Consider the following 22,660-nt stretch of genomic DNA (forward strand, 5'->3'; position numbering starts at 1 on the left):
GATCCAGGGGAGTTTTAATTGGCGTAGAAAGACATGTGACCTACCAACCAGCGATTGCTTCAACCTGATCTTGTATTTGTGTGTAGCCTACAGTCCTACACGACATACTTCGGAATAATTGCTTTTCAAACTAATTGAGTTGCTCGAGTAATTCAAAAAATTCTTTACTTCCTAGGCGACTTTTTACTCAATTATTTTTGATTTTTGAATAATAGTTTTTCTACTTGTAGTGCAGTATGGCGTAGCCTATATAGGCTATCTGATCTCCGCCAGTAACGATTTACGTTAATCTAATAAATTAGGTATTTGATTTGACCACTTTCGTTACTTTGATTATGATTGATTTTTTGATTATGGAGCTCAAAAATTGCGATTATGAGGGCGTGGGTAAAAATTGCATATGCATAAGTTAAATTGCTTACCAGGAAGTTGTAAGTTGTAACCAAATCGAGGTCCTTGTTGGTAAAAATTAGTGGTGCACAGAATATTCAGCAGGCCAAATTAATTGGACTGAGTACAGTAAAAATGTCCAAATTCGTTATGATAGTTCTAAAACCTGCCTGAAATTCAAACCGAAAAACGACAGGCACAATAAAAACGAAAAACTGTTTTTGCCATAAAAACATTATGCCCTGCCACTACCTCGCGGATAGGGTTGCAAGTCGTAAAATATTCTATCGTTCCATTTATTTTACGCAATTTTACTGAAGTACTGTAATTGCAAAATGATTAATTTCATATTTTGCCCCCCTGGCCAAACGTTTCTGAAGACACGTTTACATCAATCAATTAGCTACAAGAGCATCTGTCCCCGCGGCGCAGCTACAGTATATACGGAGGCACCAAATGATAATAGTAGCATTCGAGTCTTACTGTAGGTCATATATTACTGACCTGGGTAAATTTTACTCTTGTGGTACTTTTGAGAGTTTTAACGGTAAGCGATTCGTTGCAATAGTTATAAATGTGAATTGAAGAATGATTTTCTCGTTTAGTATTATAGTAAAGTGGGCCTAAAGCTATATCCGTTAAGGTCAGCATAGTTATGTTTGTCATTATACCTATATAATTTTTTTAATGGTAACATTGAGTTTTTCTAATTTAAAGTATCGCATCCATTGACATGTTGTTTTTTTCACCTGAGGGTTCTGATACAGTCCCCTCTACCTGCCTTTAGAAACAAAACTTCGATTCTTGAGATGGTGTTTCTCTTCGTTGGGTTTAATTTTATTAGAGAGTAATTATTTCACCGAAAGTAGGTCACGCAGCCCATTGAGCCAATAGTTGGTTTTAATTAATTACGGTTTAATTGAAGTTAGATTTAGACTGAAAGGAATTGATTTATAGGTTGTTGTTTTCAGCTATAACCTAGGAAAACATATAAGTTAAATGCTATCCGATTCCTTAGCTTCCGGGTCTAGTGTGCATTGTGCAATGCTTGCTTGCGTGTTTATGGTTATGAATTTCTTTATGGTCATTTTCCCTCAAAGACGCTGCGTGTGCGGCGAACCTGTTAATAAAAGATGTATGCAACTGGTCAGTGTTTTTTGTTTGTAGAAATCCTTAGTTCATTCTACTGATGTTTTCGATGGAGTAGGCATTGTTCAAAGCCTGTCAGAGTTTCGTTCGTGAAGTAACCTTGTGTCGAAAAATAGATTGGGTAAAAACAAGTTGATGAGCTCAGGGACTCATAAGCGGTAGTGGCAAAAATCATATAGCTCCAGTATAATTCGCCCAGCGGTCGTTATACCAACGGGCGGATTCTACAGTATATATAATAGGTAGGTTATATGACGTTGGCGTTACAAAATCGCTTTCCGCTGCGTTTCAAAATTGTATACCAAACATTACCAGCTATTGTACGTAAAAATATTAGTAGATATTTCATTGAGAGCGTTTTTGAGGCGCAGAAACCAAAAATATTGGCGCATTTTGGCTTGGGTGGTGAATTAAGGAAAAAACTTCACTATAGCACTCACCCCCGTGATTCGCTCTTATCGTTTATATTAACGAGGGGGGGGGGCAAAAAAATTGAATTCGACTCCGGAATGTCAGAACACCTACATGCCGGAGCTTGCACGCTTCGCAAATCGATATTATGGTAATGACATCTTTTAATAAGCCAACAATGTTGATGATACACGGCGATGAATCCCGAAATAAAACTGCACACAGAAAGTTTACATTTGACACAAGAACATGAAAAAGTATCCTAAGACACCAGTCAGCATAACATTCGGGCCATTCACAGCCATTTTCATAGGAAAAGCTTGAAACAATTTTCGGAAAATTGTGGTTTAGGTAGCTTGTGATTTCACTCTCAAATCCATTCTTCCACAGATGGTAACTTATAGGAATTTAAGTAATAAGTTACCAGTTGACTACATACGAACTCACCGTCGTCAAGTATTTTGTTTAAGATCGTATTTTTACACTGTTAGCTTTTTAAAAATATACCATAGATCAGAAAAACGATTCATATTTTACAAAATACGCAAACAACACAATATCACAAAACAATAATTGCCTAATACTTTGCAGTGTGAAAACACTTTAAAACAATGCTTAAATAGACAAAAGAACGCCCACCATAGGCAACATCCAAAATTTCAAAGTAATAAAAGTCACTAGGAATCAAAGTCAGGTTTTTCTTCAATGATTAATGTTTCTTGAGGAAAAATTTTGTGACTTTCAAGTGAGGCGCTGAGATCTAAAGCCAGGAGCTGTAAAAGAAAATGTCATAAAATGCGATCCATAATACTAACCAACAAAGAATTAGTAATATACAGAAATATTAACAATAATATTTATGTGGAAATATTGAATTGAGGCTTACATTCGTTTTTGGCCAAGGTTTTAATATTCGATACTCATTTGAAGAAAAACCTTTTGACCCAACAAAATTTACAAGTGTTTGAAGGGATTCGGATGCAAGAAAAGAACGCATAAATGTTGAACCATCTGGAGCTCGAAATCTCACTTGACTTATCTGTTTTACAAAAGTTTCTTTTAACTATACAAACATTATATTCTATTTCAATATTAATAAACAAAACTCTATCCAAACAAGCTTCGGACAATACAATTACTGGACTTAATTACTTATGACAATGAACAGCGTTTAGGGCTTTCAAATAAAAACACAACGCAAAATTAATGAAATCGTTATTAGACATGAAGCACTCAAGCTAGTTATTTGCAGTGCATCACGTAAAAACGGCAGAATGAAAATGAGGTAGGTATCTTACTGGTGAACCACAGTCTGGCTTTGGTTCAGCGGGTAGCTGATTCTTTAATTGTTCAGCAGCTTCATGTTTTTCATCTTCTTCTTTCTTCTTCTGGCGTTCTTCTTCTTCTTGTTTCAAAATTGCTTCTTGTTCCACAAGCATCTAAAAATGAAGAAAAAATAAACTCTGTGCAATCTTACCCAGGACTGGAGTTACAGAAGAAAAACTTTATCTTGTGGTGTAGTAGTCTTCTTGAAATATATGCTGATAAACTCAAATAGTACCAGGGATCCAGGAGTCAAGATTGATATTTAAAGTAGAACCTTAAGTTTAATACCCCAAAGCAAGAAAATACAAAAAGGAAAATTGGCAATAGCTGCTTATCTTTGTACATGGAATTTAAGACTATAGATATAAGAGTCATACTTTTGCCCTGTCAGCTTCCAAAGACTGCCGGTATGCTTCCTCCTGCTCCAGCTTTATCCCCTCCCTGGCTTTTCGAGCATCCTTAAGAGAAATAATGAATCTATAGATAATGTTATCTCAATTTTCCAACTTCCATTGATAAAACAACAGAAAATGAAAAATTATACCCATACGATCACGTTACCTCTTCTTTTATGTCAAGTTGCTTTTGCTCTTCTGCAGCTTCAACAGCATGAATCAGCTTAGCCATTAGCTCATTTACCTCAGAATTACCTAAATTGAAAAAAGCTAACTAGAAACAATATACAAAGATAGAAGTCTATAATGAAAAGTCATAACAAACCACAACCATAGATTTGCCAAGGCAATAGTTCAAGAAAGGGCTAAATATGATTGAACTTGTGCGCTACTAACCCTGAATAATAGCAGTAACGTCACATGATCGACCTCTCCCTTGAGCAAGAATAAGAACAGGAAATTCATCTTTTTTTAATTTTCGTAATGTATCCGTAATGCCAGAACCCATATATTGTTTACATTCTTGAAGAAACCTGCAAGTTATTGTTAGTAACAAAAGTAATAACTTAATATTCGATCAAGATCTACTAAAAAAGAATTCGAAGTGAATGCTTGTTAGCATTTAGAGTTAGACCATCTGTCGGCTTGCAAACCTTTCTCGATTCGAGTTTGAAGTTACATCCCACGGCCAGCAGATGTAATGTTCATTTAAATACGATATAATGGATTCTCTTGATAGCAGCTGACTGCAGAAGACGTTGCTTTGAATGCTCTTATCATGGTGAATATAAACAGCTGAAACATAACACAAAATTGAAGTCCTCGTTTAGGCGCAGATTCGAAAATATTTTAACCCAGATATTTTTAAAATACCAACATCAAACTTATTCCTTTCCACCACGGATGAGACTTCTACTTCATAAGAATATCTTACCAAGCAATTTTCGCTTTCTTGCATCTGGACCAAAGGCTGCCTGAACAGCAGTTTGCAAAGGGGAGGCAACAAAATTTGGTCCTGCGCCATACCGTGCAGAAAATTCGGATTGAAACTGCAGCAGAGCACCGCCGACATCGTCGACTTGTTCCGGCACTAAATATTCATACAAGCGGAGCTAAACATACTTGATAATTCTTAACTTAACGGCACTATGCAAATAAAACCAATTTCAAGATATTTATCTTCATAGTTGCACTTGAACCATAATATACTTAAAATCACTTGGGCTAATTAGGTATCATAACAAAGAATTCAAAATGATTCTGCATACAGCCTAAACAGCAGTCAGTATCCTGCAGTAATCTATGACTTACTCAGGTCACTCCTAGACTTAGTAGAAAAGTGTTTATTATTAAAGATATCATCATCATCATCCACATCCATTGGCTCATCACCATCCACACTGCTATCATCACTAGTATATTTAGACAGTGAGCTAGTGGGTTTTGAATCGGTCGGGCTGGATGGTTGGGGTAAACTGATATCAGTCGTGCTAACTATTAACTTGTGCACAGGCTGACAAAGGTTTAAACTTGCCATTGTTTGCTGGAATAGGAAAAGGATGAAAGAATGACAACAAATGCGTAAGTTCAAACAAAAATAACCGTTTTATGAAATGTTGAAGTGTTAGGGATGTGAACTTGCAGCCTCATAGGTTGCTGCATTTGAAAACATATCATAATATGCAAATGCGCAGTATTTTAACTGACACACTTTTCACTGCACATAGTGAAGAGACATTGCATACTAACAAAAACAGCTGCATGACTACATTTTGCAGGCCTAGGATTGCACTATAAACCTTTGTGCTAAAATATAGCATGATGGCCGATCAATCAAACAACTGTAGCCAACTAGTTTTGTTTCATTTGTGTCTTACAATGAAACAATCACTGCGTTCAGTTACAAGCAATAATTATATAGATTTTTTGTAGACATGTCCGACTGTCAATAGTGATATGATCATAACATTGCAGGTGAAATTATTGTAAAAATGTAAAATATTATTGGGTAGTAGGAACAGTTGCTAAAAACCCAAGTTAGAACCGACAGTTGCTTAGGGTGCCCAAAGTGTGTCGGGTGAGTAAAAGCAGCTCCCTGAAAGAGATTTTATAGCAGTTGAAAAGAGTTATAAATTTTTACTACAATTTATCTTCTCGATGATCACTGAATTTTGAAAATTTAAAACAGATATATAAATCAACACTTATATTGAAATTGAATCCGGTGAATCAACATGAAGCACACCAAACAAATGCTGATAATCATTTTAAAAGTTTAAAGATGACCAGGTACTGTACTGTATATCAGCGTGGTCCAACTACTTTTGACTTACGGGCCACTTTACAAAAACGTGACAACTTGCGGGCCATTTCCAATACTATTACATGACGTAACAGACTATTATGACGTAACAAACAAATGGAAGATGCGATGCAATGATGCTGTCGCAATTATTGGATTATGCCAAATTTCTGACTGTTGCGCAATAGCCAGTATTAGGGTTCCAATTTAAAAGATACATTTAACATGAAAACTGTGGAATATTTAAAGGAAACAAAAACGTCCGGAACACTTGGTGCATATCAGCCTTTAAGAAGCCCAGCTGTACTAACGAGACCTGATAGGTTGAAACAGTATAGGCCCTGCTGTCTACAATTTTGAATTAATATTTTGACACTTTTTATCCAAATGCTATACTTGTTCTAATTGAAATAAATTAAATCAATACTGTGAAAGCTCGCGGGCCGCAAAAATTTTATCGGTGGGCCGCGGGCCTGTAGTTGGACCACGCTGCTGTATATAATAAAAGCCCTGGAAAGTGACTTCAACCTGCAAGTTTAAAGATTACATGCCTAAAATTATTGTCAAAATGACTGATCACACAGCAGCAAAGTTGGCAACAATTTCATAATTTTTTACCTTTCAAAACAATGGTTATGTACAAACAACTTACTTATTCCTTTTCTTTTCTGGAGTTGGATACGATAACTTTGCCTTTTACACATCACATTGCTTTCACCTCTCAAGTTTCTACTGCAGTGTAATGCAGTTTGTTTTTTAGGAATTTTTTTACTTGTATTACCCTTAAAGTCAGTATCCCTGCCATGCCTTTTTTGTGAAGTTTTCATATTTATTTTCAGGTCATAAAATTGATTCACAAAAACCATTAACTTCAACATTTTATAAAACTGATCACAAGTTATAAAAAATCAGTGTGATGTAACAATAAGCCTATTATACAACAGTTATGATTGTTGCTTTTATAAAGTTTAATAAAGCATTAAAATTTCAATGTTTCTGGTGACTAAACCCTGCGAACCCAGTATAATCAGTATATAAGAAAACAAAAAAGTAGGACATGGGATGGCACTTTAGGATTAACTTTTATTTTTAATTTCTCTACACAAGCTTTCGTAAGCATCAACTTGCTTCATCAGGTATACTAAGAAAACACCTGAACCTCTTTGCACACCTGATGAAGCAAGTTGATGCCTCTAAATCTTGTGTAGAGAAATTAAAAATAAAAGTTAACACTAGAGTGCCATCCAATATCCTGCTTTTTTATTTTACTATATACTAATTTTAATACTGATAGTGATAAAACCCTAATAACTTCAATAGTTAGTAGCATATTAAATGCAAAAGCAGAAGATGATAACACCTCAAAAACTAACTTTCACTTATTAACACAAACTTGAGCTTGCTTTTTCAGATGTAACTATCAGCAATTGGTATGAATAGTTAACACATGAGATAAAACAGTTATTTTAAACCAACAACATATATACCTGAAAAACCAAGTTCAATCTTGTGAAAGCTCGTATTTAATAAACTAAAAAGAACCTAAGTTGGCTTTGAGGTGCTACCTTACTCTGCCTTTGCTTTTATTAATCCCATTACTGGGATAGTTCCAAAGTCATACTCATCATTTAAAAGCGCACTTACGTCATCATCAGGTGGGTTGGTACCAGGAAACCCATTCCATTCCTGCTTTCTGTACGGTATATCAAAAAGTCCTATTATTTCTTGCCTTAGTTCGAGAACAGTCTTTGATCCTTCACAGGATAGAACTTGTACATGGTTGTTATCTTTATTTGTTATTTGTAGTTCAAACATCTTTGTCAAATTTTCAACTTCAGAAGACCACCTGTTAAAAAACGAAGTGTTTAGTCCTATAGCTAAACATACATACTTCACTATGTACAGCAATCCCTTTTAGATGAACTAACAGCAAGCTAAATAAAGGCTACACTGGTACCCTGAAAAGAAATTGCAGAAAAAAATTAAATCATGACAGTTCTAAGCATTGGTAAAGTAAAAGAGGTTTCACAGAAAAATTATGTGATCAATGCATCCTGTGAGCTTTACAAGCCATAAATTTAAAGTCTTAACCTATCGCAATCAACAAACTACAGTCAGTACAATTATTTTTTATGCTGACTTACTTTAAAGCAGAACATGAGACTGCAAAATCAGCAGCATCTGGGGCGTCTAATCCGACAGTTATACCAGGAACTGAAGTTTGAGCTTTGACATGGAGGGAAACAAAATGTGGCAGGTTAAGTGACGACAACACAGCGTTATTGGGCGGATCAGAAACAGAGCATTCTTCAGGCCAGTCCTCAAACTTTGTTTCAGACAATGGAATACCCAGCTCGATAGAAGCTATTTCCTTCAAGTCACCTAAAGTTAACATTAACAACAGTTAGATAGTAACATTCAAAATTAATTTTGAACTTCTGATTTTAATGGTTTGTACCGAAAAGACTTTTCTTATTTGAATGCTTTCATTTTGAAATGTCTAATCTTTTGAACAAAGGCTGCTCTTGTGGTGTATGGCTTTTTCAATTTATGATCAAATGAAAGAAAGTACTAGCAGCAAAAGAGCATGCTTTGTTATTTGAGAATATACCTGGTAACAAACATAGTAAATGAGTAACCTTATGTTAAGATATAACTTACCAATAGTGCTAGAGTCGTCCAAGGTAATATTTTTTGCTATTCCTCCAAGTTTACATGAAAAGGTTAGCATGATTGGTGCTGAAGCTTGTCCACGTTCTTGAAGTCTACCATTTGCAACAGCACCTCCATTACTACCTTGAGCAAGTGATGCTGATACAGCCTTTTGCAAGTTCCATTCATACTCTTCTAGAATGACTAAGCACTGTCCAATGTCATCGATACCAGTGCAGGCCTAAAATAAAGTTAAGCATTTACTATATATATCGAATGTTGGAGGTTGAATTGTTGATTGCCAATCTTGCTTAAGACAATACTAATTATTAGGGATGGGCCGATACGAACTCAAACCCGAATAGATTCGCCGAATATCACCTTTATGGAAGATTCGGGCGAACACGAATACTGTACCAACAATGGCGAACCCAAATACAATATTACTTATAAATTTACTGACTTTCGTAAAAATTGATGATCTAGTTTCCCGACAAAGCTAAACTAGAGTCAGCAGTACTTATAATGAAGGTCGTTTTCCTAACGATTTTGATTTTTCAATCGTTTTTTACACGCTAATTTTCGAAAGAAAGCGATTTGTTTATCGATTACATCATGTTACAAGCAAGACTTGACAAATTTTGGATGAAATTTTATTGTTTGGTTCTAATACGAATAGATTCGGGATTCGTTCGTGTCGACCTTCATGATATTCGGGTTCGCACGAACCCAAATAATCTTCTTCGCGGCACCTCCCTACTAATTATCAATGTTTGCATTTTTGACGAAAAACTGTTGCAGCTCTGAATTAGGGCCCAACTAAATTTTAGGCTTGTATCTAGAATGCCAGCTTCATTTTTAGTTTCTATTTTAGCTACCTGGAATTGCAAATTCACGCATAAACTATTGAGTGAAATAGAGGTTAGGTCCTGCTTGCAATAACACAACAACAAAATTCAACTAAAATGGTTACTTTTATACTTGGCAGTTAATACACCAGTTATTTATAACATTACATGAATAGATACTGTACTGATGTAAAAAAAAACTTGACAAAACATTTTACACAAAACCAGTACTAGTATAAACGTAATTAGCATTTCTGTAAAAATTAATTTATATTTTGGTTTTTAGCCAGGTGTAAAGCGTAAAATGACTTTATTGATATTCTATAAATTACACATATGTGTTACCATACTGTGTAAAAACTTGGATTGTACATTACCTGTTGTATCGTCATTGTAGCATAATATAAATTAACACAACTATGATATTGTGTAAATCATACCTGAAAATTGGCCAAAATTTCATTTTTGTCCATTTTTTGCTTCAAGACTATATTTCAAAGTTATGCAATACAGACAAATGCAGTTCATATATAGCAGCAATTCACTTGGTACAAAGACGCTTTATTATAAATGAGCAGACATACACAAAGAACTACAAAACATATAACAGGAAACTAAGACATATCCGCTGAAACAGGAAATACACACAGGCCTGTCTATTTAAAAGTTTACTGAAAGATGTCATAATTAAACAATAATACTTAGGATAATGTTTTATTTTTCTGATAAAACAACACTGTATGCTACATGCACAAAACGTGAAAGCACTAAATACAAAACAAAGTGGGACATAACATAACAATTGGCAAAGAATTGTTAACTACGGTATGTAAGTTATAATGGTGCTTTTGTAGGGTGATCAACGGGCTACCAACATGTTATTTAACGTAATGTATTTAGGTATGGGTAAGCCATACATGCAAAATATTTTTCCATTGATGAAGAACATTTTAACTTTGCGGTCACACGATTGCAAACTTTCGCAGAATAACGGAACTTAATTCTCCTTTTAAAATAGTTTATTACTGCCAACCTACAATGTACAGATGCAACTGTTGCATAAGTGTGCCATACACCACAAGATAACATGCTAAACACAAAATTTAATGTTTTAATGGTGATTCATGCTTTATCATAAGAACAAAACAATGAAGTGAGATGCAAGTCTAAAAATAAGTTAGCCTTAACTCAAAGAGTACTTGCCTGTAAATATACTGGAGAAAGTATTTCTAATAAAACATAGTGGCTAAGAAGTTATAGCTAAAATTGTATTGAAAATTTGGGTTCCTAATATGACAGAGAGGGTCAATGATGTGAATGATGTCACAATGTAAAAACAAAATGCTTAAAAAAATAAACATTTATTCCGAACTGCCATCACATGGTTCTGACATGCTTAGTGTTGCATGTTGTGTTGTTAAATTTTCGCCATTCATTTTGCGGAGCGAAAATTGTGGGCGAAATCAGTCTCAAAGTAGGCACTTTTTATTGACATAAAATTAGTCTTTCAGCTGTCAATAAACTTAAAATTTTTTGCTCTGCATAAATCCACATACTGTCTGACCTGTCTGCAGAGTACATGGTAGTTTTCGCCAAGATTTTGGGGATGCAGAAGCAAAATACCAATATGCAAATTCAGCTTGTGACCGAAGCGTGACTGGCAGCCGTCGAATGGTAACTGCGGCCTTTTATATCAGAAAAAAAGAATTGGAGAAAAAGCACTGCCTTTTTTTTAGAGACCGTCCTTCCTCGGCAAAACCTAATGGTGTGCCGGCTTGCAATGCCGTTTTGAGCAAAAAATCTCAGGTGTGCTCCTGCTTTACCCTGCGGTCTATGGCAGTACGCTACTGCATATAGGCTAAGAGTTCAAGATATCATCCATCTGGCAGCTCATTTCACTTCCATTTCCAATTTATATAGTAGGCCTAGCTGTACAGTCTGTACCCAATCATTAAAAGCCGAAATATGTTTGGGTTATTTCACTCTGTTACCATGTCCAAGAAATGGCTTATAGCCGACTCACGACATGCAAGCATAAGCAGATAGGCTAACTTGTAGTTCGGTAGTTCAAGACTTAGTGAGGCATGCATTTCTATAGTCATTTTGAGATTGGCCAAGCATAAAAAGTTAGAGAAAAAAAACTGTTGTCACCCATTGTAACGCCAAACGTCACAGTGCAATTGATGTGGGTCAAGCTAAGATTCACCAACCAGGATTAATGAGTCAATTGTTAGAGTACCGTTTAACGTACTAATTTAGTTTACTTGCCCGGAATATCTCACACTCACAGCACAAGACCACAATAACTCACTGCTATGCACAGCAGTTGACCTAGGTCCTATAGGCTATACACTTCCCAGTGTACGGAAACTATGGATACCTAGTAACATAGATGACTTAAGTCTATTGATCTGAAATTTCTCTACGGCTTAGCGGCGAATACTGGGTCAGTAGGTCTTACCGTTGGGCCACCGATTTTTGTATAACGCCCGATTGGAGATGACGGGCGCAACTCGCTTCTATAGCCTATTAGGTGGCCTATGCGTATTGCGTAGCCTAAGTTGAGTCACTTCCGTGTAGGTATAGGCATAGGTTTTGGAAAGTGAAGTCTAGTACTACGCTTGAAAAGTGGACATGGAAACGGGTTAACGAAAAAGATGTCAGAAATTGTCCAGGTAGGAATACCGCACGGTCCTTAGCCAGACGATCATTAGTATCATGATTCGTGAGCTAGCTCTTTGTTCTAAGTAAAATCATAACGACAGTATCAAAGAAACCTTTCCCATAAAACGAACTGTCATTGTCATGAAATATAATAATAGTTTTAACTGAGCACATGTCAAAGTGTTCTCCCACTGATGGCAGCCTGCTGTTTTTGAACAGCGACCTATACAATTACTTGTAGTTACTTCACATACTGTAGTGACTGATCTGATCGGTATAGCACCCCACTATTGGTGATAGCATGCAGTTTTTTATTAGCGGTTTAGAGAGATGCAATTTCAGACACACAATTTAACACAAAAACACGTTAGGCCTATTTAAAAACATTTAATATAAAAAAATTTACACTGATAATTTGGTAGGACATAAGCTTTTTGTCACCATCAAGATGGAACCAACCTGAGTGTCTGGATGAAAGAAAAACCGTACTGAAATAAACTCCATCAATGGGAGTCCCGTTCAGGTGGCCTATGTAGACATACGCGGTAAGAATCTTTTACACAGGTCGGTAATGAGTGTAAGTAGAAGATGGTCAGCTACGTCACTCATGTCTAGCCAGATGGTTTGATCAGTTTGCTTGAATATGCATACATTGCAATAATGGAATTGATAATGGAAATTAACGGTAACCAGTGTTTTCATTAATAATTAATAGCCTACATCATTTATTTTGGGTTGATTTTAGGATGCGAATTTGTTATCGAAGGTAACCAAACTTAGCAGCAACAGGCATTGTTTTTACGTCCACAAAGCGCAAATAAGGAAAGAAATGATTATGATGATTAACGCCTCGCAGCAAATAACGATCTGATTAAGGCTATATAGGGACAAGACTACATTCGATTGAATGAAAAGCTCATCTGTGGCAAACTATGTAAAATTGACAATCCGCCTTGGATACCACATTCGTGCTTACTCAGTAAAATCCAATAGGCCTACAAACATTGACAATATTAAACTTTATGTGAAAGTAATTTTATTAGTTTGATTTAAACTACTGTGTGGTTAGTCGTGGCATAAGATTCGTTCAACTTATATTTATTTCAACTATTAAATAAATGCATATGAGCCGAAATAAATATAGGCTATAATATACTGGACAAGACTAACAAAACAGATTTGAAATAATGATGGGATTTTAGTGAATAAACAGGAAACAAACTACGTTCAAAAACAAACGCATACGTTTTTAAACCTGATCAACCCAGATCAATCAACAAGAAAAACTGGATAATTTCTAGACTATTTCTGTCCCTTTAAATTATGTATTTTTAATGGAAACACGCGACGTCAATGGTCAATCCGACGGCTGTTGGTGACGTAATGAACAGCAGACGGTGATTGCTCGAATAGCACCCTGCTGTTAGTTTCCTGCTGAAAACTGGACATCAGTTAGCCTACATCAAAGGTGTTCAACGCGAAATTATACGTAACTTTTGCTATGCTCACCTACACAACCTATCTTTAAATATATTCTTTACTAAAACTCAATGCACACTTTTCTTCGAAAAAATCCACATCAACAGCTCAGTTTGCTGAAAAACTAAATTGTTATTAATTACGTAACCAACAGCAGCCTGGTGTTACGTCATCAACAGCAAGTTCTCAGTCACTGAGCAGCAAAGCATTGGCGGGGTGCTATTGAAATATAGCAAGCTGCAGCACCCGCTGTTTACGTTTTAAAAACTTATTGTGTCAGGCCATACAGGAGCTCTGCCGAAATGCTCGACAAGCCGAAAATTGAAACAATTGGAAAGGAACTTTCGCAAAGATATTGGCGACAACCTAACAAAAAAGTTGCAAGAATACAGACACGAGACAAACGCCAACAAAGAAATCTTCTGGCAACGGTAAGAAATTCTTGTGAGAAATTACGCTTACCACAAAAGAAATAACTTCACGCTAAGTTGGTGTTAACCGGAATAAAGGCATTGCTACAGACATCGACTGCACACCGGCTGATAGCCATGGAATCAAACACAAGCAATTGTTGCCATGGTGGTAAAAGTGCGTCCTTCATAAAACAACAACTTTACACAAAATGTTTCATATCAAACTTGCATTTACGAGCGTTAAAAGTACCATTTAAAGATTGTCCTAGGCGACATAGATTTTTCCAAGGGAAATTGTTTTTAACAAAGAAAGGACCAGTTGAAAGCAGCTCAGCGGAATGGACACTGAAATGGAATAGTCCATCTGGTAAGGGGGGCTTTTAATGTTTTGCAAAAATGGATAGTTTACCTTCAATTCTTTATAAAACTTGCACATTTCGAGAAATAAACTAGTCAGAATTCAAATGTAAAAATGAAAAAAACTTCGTTTTCTCTACGCTATTCTGACGCTATGCTAGACTGTCTACTCTACAAGGTGACCACAGCGACTGCAAGCGGTTGTCATTCGTCAGTCGCGATAAGGAGCAGCCAGTAACCTGGGACAGCCGCAGGGTGCAAGTTGTGCTTGATAAGCAAGCACAAAGAACACGTAAGCGGGAAATACCCAAACACTTCAATAGAACACTTCTGTCAAGAATAAGTCTTGGTAGAAATACAAATAAAGTTGAAAATGTCAGTGCAACGTTGTCAAAGACCTTGCCAAAAGGCGGACATTTTCAAAGAACAATCTCTGGGCAAGCGCCTCTGATGTTCGGAAATAATGAACTAGGCAGTAATTTAGTATAGGTACGGCTTATACTGTTTCCGGCATTGATTTGCAACAGGGTTCTCCAGAAACAAAACGTTTAGCTGGTCTGCAAGCGGAACAAGTCATGCTGATTTGAAGAGAAAATCTGCGGCGGTTCGTAGGCAACGGAAATTCTGCAAAGGTAGAAGATTCAAAGAACATGAGCTGAGTGCAGTAACGAAAACTAAGGCCAGAATATGCAGCTTTTAAAAATTCCATGGCCAAAACAAAACTGATTTTGCCTGCAATGCTTTCAAACGTTGTTCATTTCGGCTGACTCCAAACTCAAATGGTCTGGATTGACACAAAGCCGGTGATAGCACCAGCTTTGGTATTCACCAGCAGCATATAAGGGGTGACTTATTCACCAGCAGCATATAAGCAAGCCGAAGCAATTAAGCTCTATCGCCATCAATGATCTTCCTCCCAATTCAGATAAGATAGCAAGCGCTTGGAGCCAACCGATTTTGGTAGATTGTAAGTTTTCAATTGCTTCTTCCATGACCAGTAGCTTACATTAAAATAAACAATTAGTCATTTTTAAGCGTCTGGTTTTTCACATTTAAAGCTTTACGCTCCAAAACTTGCCAACGATAGTTGTGAGTAACACTCAATAGTTAATGCTATAGTAATGCTTTGTTTTACCAAACCAGGTATTATAATAGTATAGTATAGCCATACTATAGTATAAACAAACAAAAAAATAAATATTTTTGGACACAGAAAAATGTTTCTTTCCAAGCTGTTTTTCAAGAGTCAATAAGGTAGGCTAAAAGCAGACTAACAGTTTGAAGAAGTTTAATCTGTCGCCTTGCAATTGCTATAATTTCCCCTTTAAAGACCTACGCACGCAGACAGGTTAACAAAGCATATCCCAAACCGACGATAATGACATTGACGTATAAAATAACATGTTTTCATGCTTGTGTAGGTTATGTGTGCAAGGTTTTCTAAACGGTAAACACCAACATTAAATCATTTTCGCTAAATTAGCAGAAGATCATCGCGAGCATGCGGGTTCTAATCCAGTTTCGTCTACGACATAAATCTATTTTGATTCTTCTTTAGTTTACAACATTGCCAAGAACGGGCTACAACCTACTAATGTAGGGAACGTAGGCATAATCTATATACAGTGCGATAGCGCAGTCAATTTATCGCTATGTTAATTCAGCAAAAAATCTTCAACTGATTTTCCTCTTCCAACAATTCTTTGTTCGCATGACCTATCTTGTAACAATTCACGTAACCATGTTTGCTGGGTGATCTTTTTATGGGTCAGCACAAGTTGTGACAATTGCTTCGAAGGCATCAAACGCTGGAAAATAGTGGTAATTCTACTACAGGACTAAACTAAATTTATTTTACGGCGCAGCTGTTCATTGCAATATAATTAGTCTTCCTTTTTTCTGTTGTTGCCGTTATTCATTTGGTCTAGATGGCTACGCCGGGCCTACAAACCAAGTATGCCCACAATTTATAGCTTCCAAACCAAAATAGATATTGTTATTATAATCGTTGGTAACAATGTTGTTAAAGCACGAAGGCACTTGGATTATCTGGGACTCTTGTGTGCTTTGTGAGATATCTCCTTAAAATAAGCTTCGTATTGAACGTAGGTATGTTGTTACATTTTGTGACTGCGCAATAAACCCAATATCTCAGCACTTGGTAGAACCGACGATCTAATAGAAAGGCTTAGCAATTAAAATAAATACGGATTGGTCTCTCAAACTTGGCTTGCCAAAATATGGCGGCGCCAGAAAATTTCATAGGAGTTGTGAGGCTGGTGAAAAAATATGCTATACGATAAATAAGATATTTAAAACAAAGGATATACAATATTATAAATTCAGGAGGTTCACACATAAACTCTTTTCAACAAGTTTACTTCCCATGACAAAAACAGCACGTTTTTATATACTCATTAGGCATTAGCGCATGTAATCCATATCACGAAAGTTCAATTTAAGCCTACAGGTATTACAAATATATCATGCAAACTTTCTGGTTCATAAATTAAGTCAAACTTATTATACACGAAATGTTGTTAGTGACGCAAAGTCGGGACAATGTGTCCTGTTTTGGAATAGCTGTATTGCACTCTTCGTCGATATGCAGATTCAGGATGAAAACCAGCTCTATATCTGTGAATTTTTGCATTATCACGTATTATAACCCTCGTAATTTGATTTTTACTTATTACTGCATAGCGTATACACACACTAGCAGAAAATAAATGTAATAGGCCTACTAATATCAAACTTAAAGTTAGTTATGGAACAACAAAATCGGTGCAATGAGTTTAAAATTTAGGCTCCTATAGGGGAAAGCCACCGATGATGAGACACTTTAGGGAAAAAGTGCTTTCACCCCAAAACGCGATTTTCTTTGTTTCATCTTTTTATGGACTAGGCCTATGTTAGATATTAAGATATGGCATAGCTTAAAATTAAGCGCATAAATTAAACAAAAATTTCCTTGTTAGCTATTGAGCGATTTACAAAACAAAAATGACACTTTTGTCCCGTCTTAGATAACCATGGTAAACCAGGATGGGACAGTAGGCCTACATATAATCCTTAGCAGTAAAACTTTGCTTAGTTAAGCAATAATAATGTAAGAAAGTTTACCATTGAAACGAAAGTTTGGTCGGGGCAATATGTCCTATCAGGCTATCTTGGAGTAACCATTCAACAGTCAATAAATCGTTTCTGAATGACAAAACGCAAAGTTTACCAGCTTTAACTCATCGCATAGTAACTCATGTCTTTTGATTGGCCGAGGAACAAAAAATCAATTGCAACGTCAAACTAACACATAGTTATATAGAACAACAAAATAAAGGAAAAAATTTAAAATTTTGCTTCTTTTTCTTTAGGTAAAAATTGCTTAAAACGCAAAGTAAGCTAGTTTTTTTCAATATGTTAAATAGAACGCGGCAATGTAATGGACTTGAAAAAAAAGTTTGAGCCATATTGTGACTGAAATAAATTATCTCGCTATCCCATCTTGGGTGACTTTCCTCCAAACTCCCATCGACAAACATGGCCTTTAAACACAAAATAATCCATTTTTTTTGTTAAAATGTAAAAACAATGCGGTAAGGTAATAGACTAAAACAAAAATCATTATATGCTTCTTAGTGGTGTAACGAAATAATTGCGCTGTCCTATCTTTGGCAATGTCCCGTCATGGGTGAATTTCTGCTATAAGCGTTGGAGCAGCTAACGTCAAGAACTTGCTTATTGCGTTACACTTTATTATGTGCCGTTTATAGTTTTTTAGAAAACCTAAAATCTTTAATGGCTGGTCTTATAGGCTGTAACTCCCGCATTCCGACTACGCAGAGTGAAATACACGTAACGCAAAAATATTGGGTTTTTGGCCTAATATGCCTCAAAAATTCTTTTCAAACGCCTTGGGATGAAATGTATACCGATACTCTTGTCGGTTAGCAAATTGTCGCAATCACTGACGTCAGCAAACTATATTAATGAAAAACATTGGTTTCATTTCATTTTGAATCATAACTTAGCCTACTGTATCCTATTGATTGGACTCAAGTGAAATAATATTCGTTGCTTACATGTATAAGCGGTAGCACGTCGTTCGCGTGTGACGCAATTACTAAAGAAATTTAAGTTGCTTTGTACAAACATTTTTCTTTGCCCCATACAATAATAATATACCATTGTGAATAAGTTTTTATTTCATTATGATTTAATACAATTCAAAAAACAATTTCTGGCAGTTACGGTACATAATATTTCATCTTGCCTATAAATGTATTTTTATAACCACAAGCTCCATATCTGGAAAACGTGTACCATTTCAAGTACACGTTTATGCCGGTGATATAATTGAACTAAAAATTAATTAAAAGCAATCAGTCTTCGAAAGTCATTCGACCTGGACCCCCTTTGTTCATCCATCTTCTGTACCTTTTCATCTTTGGGTCTTCAGCCATTTTAACTTTTGCTTCTTCCTGCTTTTCGTGAATGTACTCCTAAAGAAATTTTCGGGTCATAAAATGCCAATCTCGAGCTTGCAAGTGACTTTATATAATTCTTTATAACCATCACCCATTGAAGTTAAACTTAGAGCGTCACAAAAATTACATCAGTTTAGCTTGCATAACATACAAATACCAAGCGAAAATGTGTTCAAATGAAACAGTTCCTATCAAATAAAACTGGATGGATACCCACAGCAGCAATAATGAATACCTGAGCATTTGCTTTCACCCACAATTTTCGTTGCATATAAACTCGTTTTTCGGCATCTGTATGGATATCCCACTGCACGCTTTTTATGCCAATATTTTTACATATCAAGTAAATTTTGGCGTCGTCTGAATAATCTTTTTTCATCAGTGTGTAGTTGTAAATCCAAAGAGAATGAAAAGACATAAACCTGCAAAATCAAATACAAATCAGTTACATGCAATGTCTTCTTCCCTAGCACATTTCAAATTGTTACTAGCACAGTAGTAGTAAACCATTGTAAAAACTGCATGTTAAGTAACAGATTATCCTGAGGTTTTCTTTATTGTTGTCAGAAATTAATGCTAATTATGTTACTGTGTGAACACTTTTACTTAAACTATAACAACAAATTATTACTTAAATAGGTAATAGGGAAACAAAAACAACTGCATCCAAAGAACATCTGTATATTGTGGTTTTTGGTAACCACCACGAATGTCCATTTTTTCCTCAATTATATTTCGTAATAAATTATCTTCATCTTGCTTTAACTCCTCTTTTGATTTAAACCGCTTTTGCTTCTTTTGTTCGCTGCAAATAAAATCAGAGAACTTTTTTAAAGCGGAAGAAAGCAATTCTTGTTTGTAGAACATCATATACACTGACATGTAAAAACGAAAAAGATATCTAAAAATTACACCCAAGTGTATAAAAAAAACAGTAAAATAACACTTTTCTATCATCTTTCCACAAAGGAGAAGAAACTGGCCTATCCTTCAGCTGTGCGAAAAGGTTCTTAGTTTATGTCTGAACTCTGAAGTGAAACCCATCTATGCCTGAAGAGTAGTTCGAGTAAATTGTACAGTGAAATTCTAAGAGTGCATTTGTTATATCCTTGTAACAGTATATGCAATTCTCATGCTTTATTGCTTGTACGGCTGAAAAACAAGGCTTGGTCATTGTGAATAAAAAATCTGTGGTGATGTTTTTACCAGTTTTTTTATGAAGGTAAATGGCTCAAAAAAATAATATTTCTCTGATTTTATCAGACTCTTACGTACGGCGTTAAAAAACCTGTTTGGACCAATCAGAAGGCAGCATGGTTGGTGTTATTTTGTAGCCTGGGAATTACCCTAGCATTTGGTACGGTTGCGCAGAAAACGAATAGAAATTCGAATGAAAAAGTGGGAAATGTATGTTCTTTGGCCAAAAATCCACTTCTGACTTTGCGCCTATGTAGATATACGTGATTTTCGCCAAATCCTAGTATGAGATGGTATTAGGCAAGCCTAGTTCACATGCAAAATTTCAAGAATCTACATGCAGCAATTTTCAAGTACCGGTATTTACATTTTTAATTATTTTACTACATATAGAAATAAACAAAGAAATTGACCCATTTTGAAACCCATACACCTCCTTAATGCATTTACAAAGCTTCCAAAATTAAATAAATCTTAAAAACTTCATTTCCTGTTTTTACTGTACATATATCACGTCAGATATAAATTACACTTACATATATATCATACAATTTCAAAACTGGATGATTCTAAATCTTGCATTAAAATCCTAATTCCTCACACATCATGCTTAAAATGGGCAATTGTAGCCTATTTAAAGACAAAAAATGCTTTCTATTAATTATAACTGTGTAATAAATACTAGTCGAAAACAAATGAGTTTGTCCTAAAAAGTGGGAAAGCTAAACAATTGGAAATAACAAAGAGTAAGTATTCATGTATTCATAACAAGAGAAAGTAAGTAAGAGTAGTAAGTAAGTAAGTAAGTACCTTTTGTCAATCCACAAGCCTCGAGCTTTTGCTTCTTCCTTAGCAGCATTTCTATATTTTGATTGATGCATCATGTAGGTGATTGCAGTATTGTAAGAAGTCATCCAGCTTATGTATTGAAAAATTGAAATTGCAGTAATTGTTCCGAAAAGTACAACTCGAACATCAACGTTTGGCATTTTATGTTTATAATAGCGGTAATAGTTATAATAATATTCCTCTGGATGCTGAAGGTAATAATCATACTCTTCTCTGGAGTCTTTTAAAGTTTCATAAGCTGCAGATAAACGATGAAATTTTTCCACACCAGCTTCTATCTCTTGTTTGCTTGCTCCATGAGATCTCAAATAATCTGGATGGCTGTTTCTAGCAAGTTTTCTGTAAACTCTAGAAATCTCTGACTTGCTTGAAGACGAAACAACACCAAGCACATCATAGCAGTTTTCTAGTCCACAGTACATGCCTGGAACAAGCTGTTGACCTGCAATGCAGGTGCAGAGCATTGCAGCAATAAACCATCCTATGGTCCATTTTTTCCACATACTAGAATGAGATATTTAAAGAATTCAAATGTTATTAAACTAGCTAGTATATAACTCATGCACTGAATTATTACTGAATGTAAGAAAGTCAAAAAGAAACTATGATAGCTTTTTCGTGTTCCTTTTTCCAGCATCTATTGTGATTAGAAGTCGTCATTGGAAATGCCTGCTTCTTTATCTTAATACCGTTTATTTATTCATGTCTCAATCAGATTTGGACAACTAAATAATTCTAGTGAGTGAGTGAGTGAGTCACCAAAAATCCGTACATCACTGTCGACGTACCAGAGAAAATTCCATCTTGCAACAAGCAGTATTATCATCACATCTTGCAAAGATTATTTATCATTGGTGTGCATTCTTGCTGTACAAACTCGGGCTAACCAACAACTTCTTTCTTTAGTACTATGACCACCAGAAACTGGGTTCTTGCCGGGATGGGGTTTCTTTTATGGTGGATTTCTTTTCCTATCCACTGATGTACAGCGTTGAAGCCATTTTCAATCATCAGTTGCTTGAACACACCACCTGATTGTCTGCTTAATTTTTAAAATGCGTATTAAAATGCCCCAATACAAAATTGACTGGAGGCTACAGCTCCGTCAAGCAATGCGGCCATAACTTCAAAAACTGGATTGACAATATGACGGTGAACCTGTGAAGACCATACGACGATGATGATGATTAACGTTATTTTTCTTGAGCACGTTTTAAGCCTTTTCGGCTTTTTCACTTTTTCCTGTACATTGGCGCGTATTAGTAACAACCGGCTTGATTTTTCGTCCCTACCGCGCTTTTGACGAAAAATAAACTGAAAACTGAAAAAAACCAACAGATGAGTTGTCTAAGCTAGACATGGTGATTGCAATTCAGAAGACATCTTATAAACAGTATTATTGTTTTTAGTTTATCGCATTACAGGTATTGAGAAAGTGTGAAGCGTCTAAAATAAAACCTTTTCTTGCAAACTATTTCTGTTGAAATATTAAAATCTTACAACAGAGAAAAGGTTAGTGTATTCCAACTGCACACAAAAATAGAGTCAAATAATTCAACAGATAAATTAAGTAAAGATGCTTTCATATGTCAAAAAGGGTCTCTTCAAAAGAGCGCGATTCTGCGATGACAGGAGACTGAGTAGGCCAAAGTTAATAGAAAACACCTCTTTTCTATTAAGTTTTTGATAGGTTACGTCAGGTCAGCTTGTTGAATTCGATTATGGAGGACAGTACTCAGCTAGG

The 22,660-nt window shown here is 35.7% G+C and overlaps 2 protein-coding genes across 2 annotated transcripts; both read right to left on the reverse strand.

Annotated features, from left to right (window-relative positions):
* Nucleotides 1-2,096: 2,096 nt before the first annotated feature.
* LOC143459484 (FAS-associated factor 1-like) lies at nt 2,097-12,221 on the reverse strand. Its single transcript, XM_076956669.1, has 13 exons — nt 9,914-12,221; nt 8,635-8,866; nt 8,118-8,355; nt 7,618-7,819; nt 4,983-5,214; nt 4,606-4,761; nt 4,325-4,466; nt 4,068-4,204; nt 3,838-3,926; nt 3,654-3,734; nt 3,249-3,389; nt 2,837-2,989; nt 2,097-2,723 (listed from the first exon to the last, which is right to left on the reverse strand). Exons 1-13 carry the CDS (start codon nt 9,944-9,946, stop codon nt 2,628-2,630), a joined length of 1,932 nt encoding a protein of 643 aa, XP_076812784.1. The 5' UTR covers nt 9,947-12,221; the 3' UTR covers nt 2,097-2,627.
* Nucleotides 12,222-18,565: 6,344 nt separating this feature from the next.
* Nucleotides 18,566-22,207, reverse strand: LOC143460861 (dnaJ homolog subfamily C member 25-like). Its single transcript, XM_076958518.1, has 4 exons — nt 20,878-22,207; nt 19,502-19,675; nt 19,106-19,292; nt 18,566-18,885 (listed from the first exon to the last, which is right to left on the reverse strand). Exons 1-4 carry the CDS (start codon nt 21,417-21,419, stop codon nt 18,766-18,768), a joined length of 1,023 nt encoding a protein of 340 aa, XP_076814633.1. The 5' UTR covers nt 21,420-22,207; the 3' UTR covers nt 18,566-18,765.
* Nucleotides 22,208-22,660: the final 453 nt, after the last annotated feature.

Source organism: Clavelina lepadiformis, chromosome 5 (assembly GCF_947623445.1).
Source record: "Clavelina lepadiformis chromosome 5, kaClaLepa1.1, whole genome shotgun sequence".
Classification (NCBI taxonomy): Eukaryota; Metazoa; Chordata; class Ascidiacea; order Aplousobranchia; family Clavelinidae; genus Clavelina; species Clavelina lepadiformis.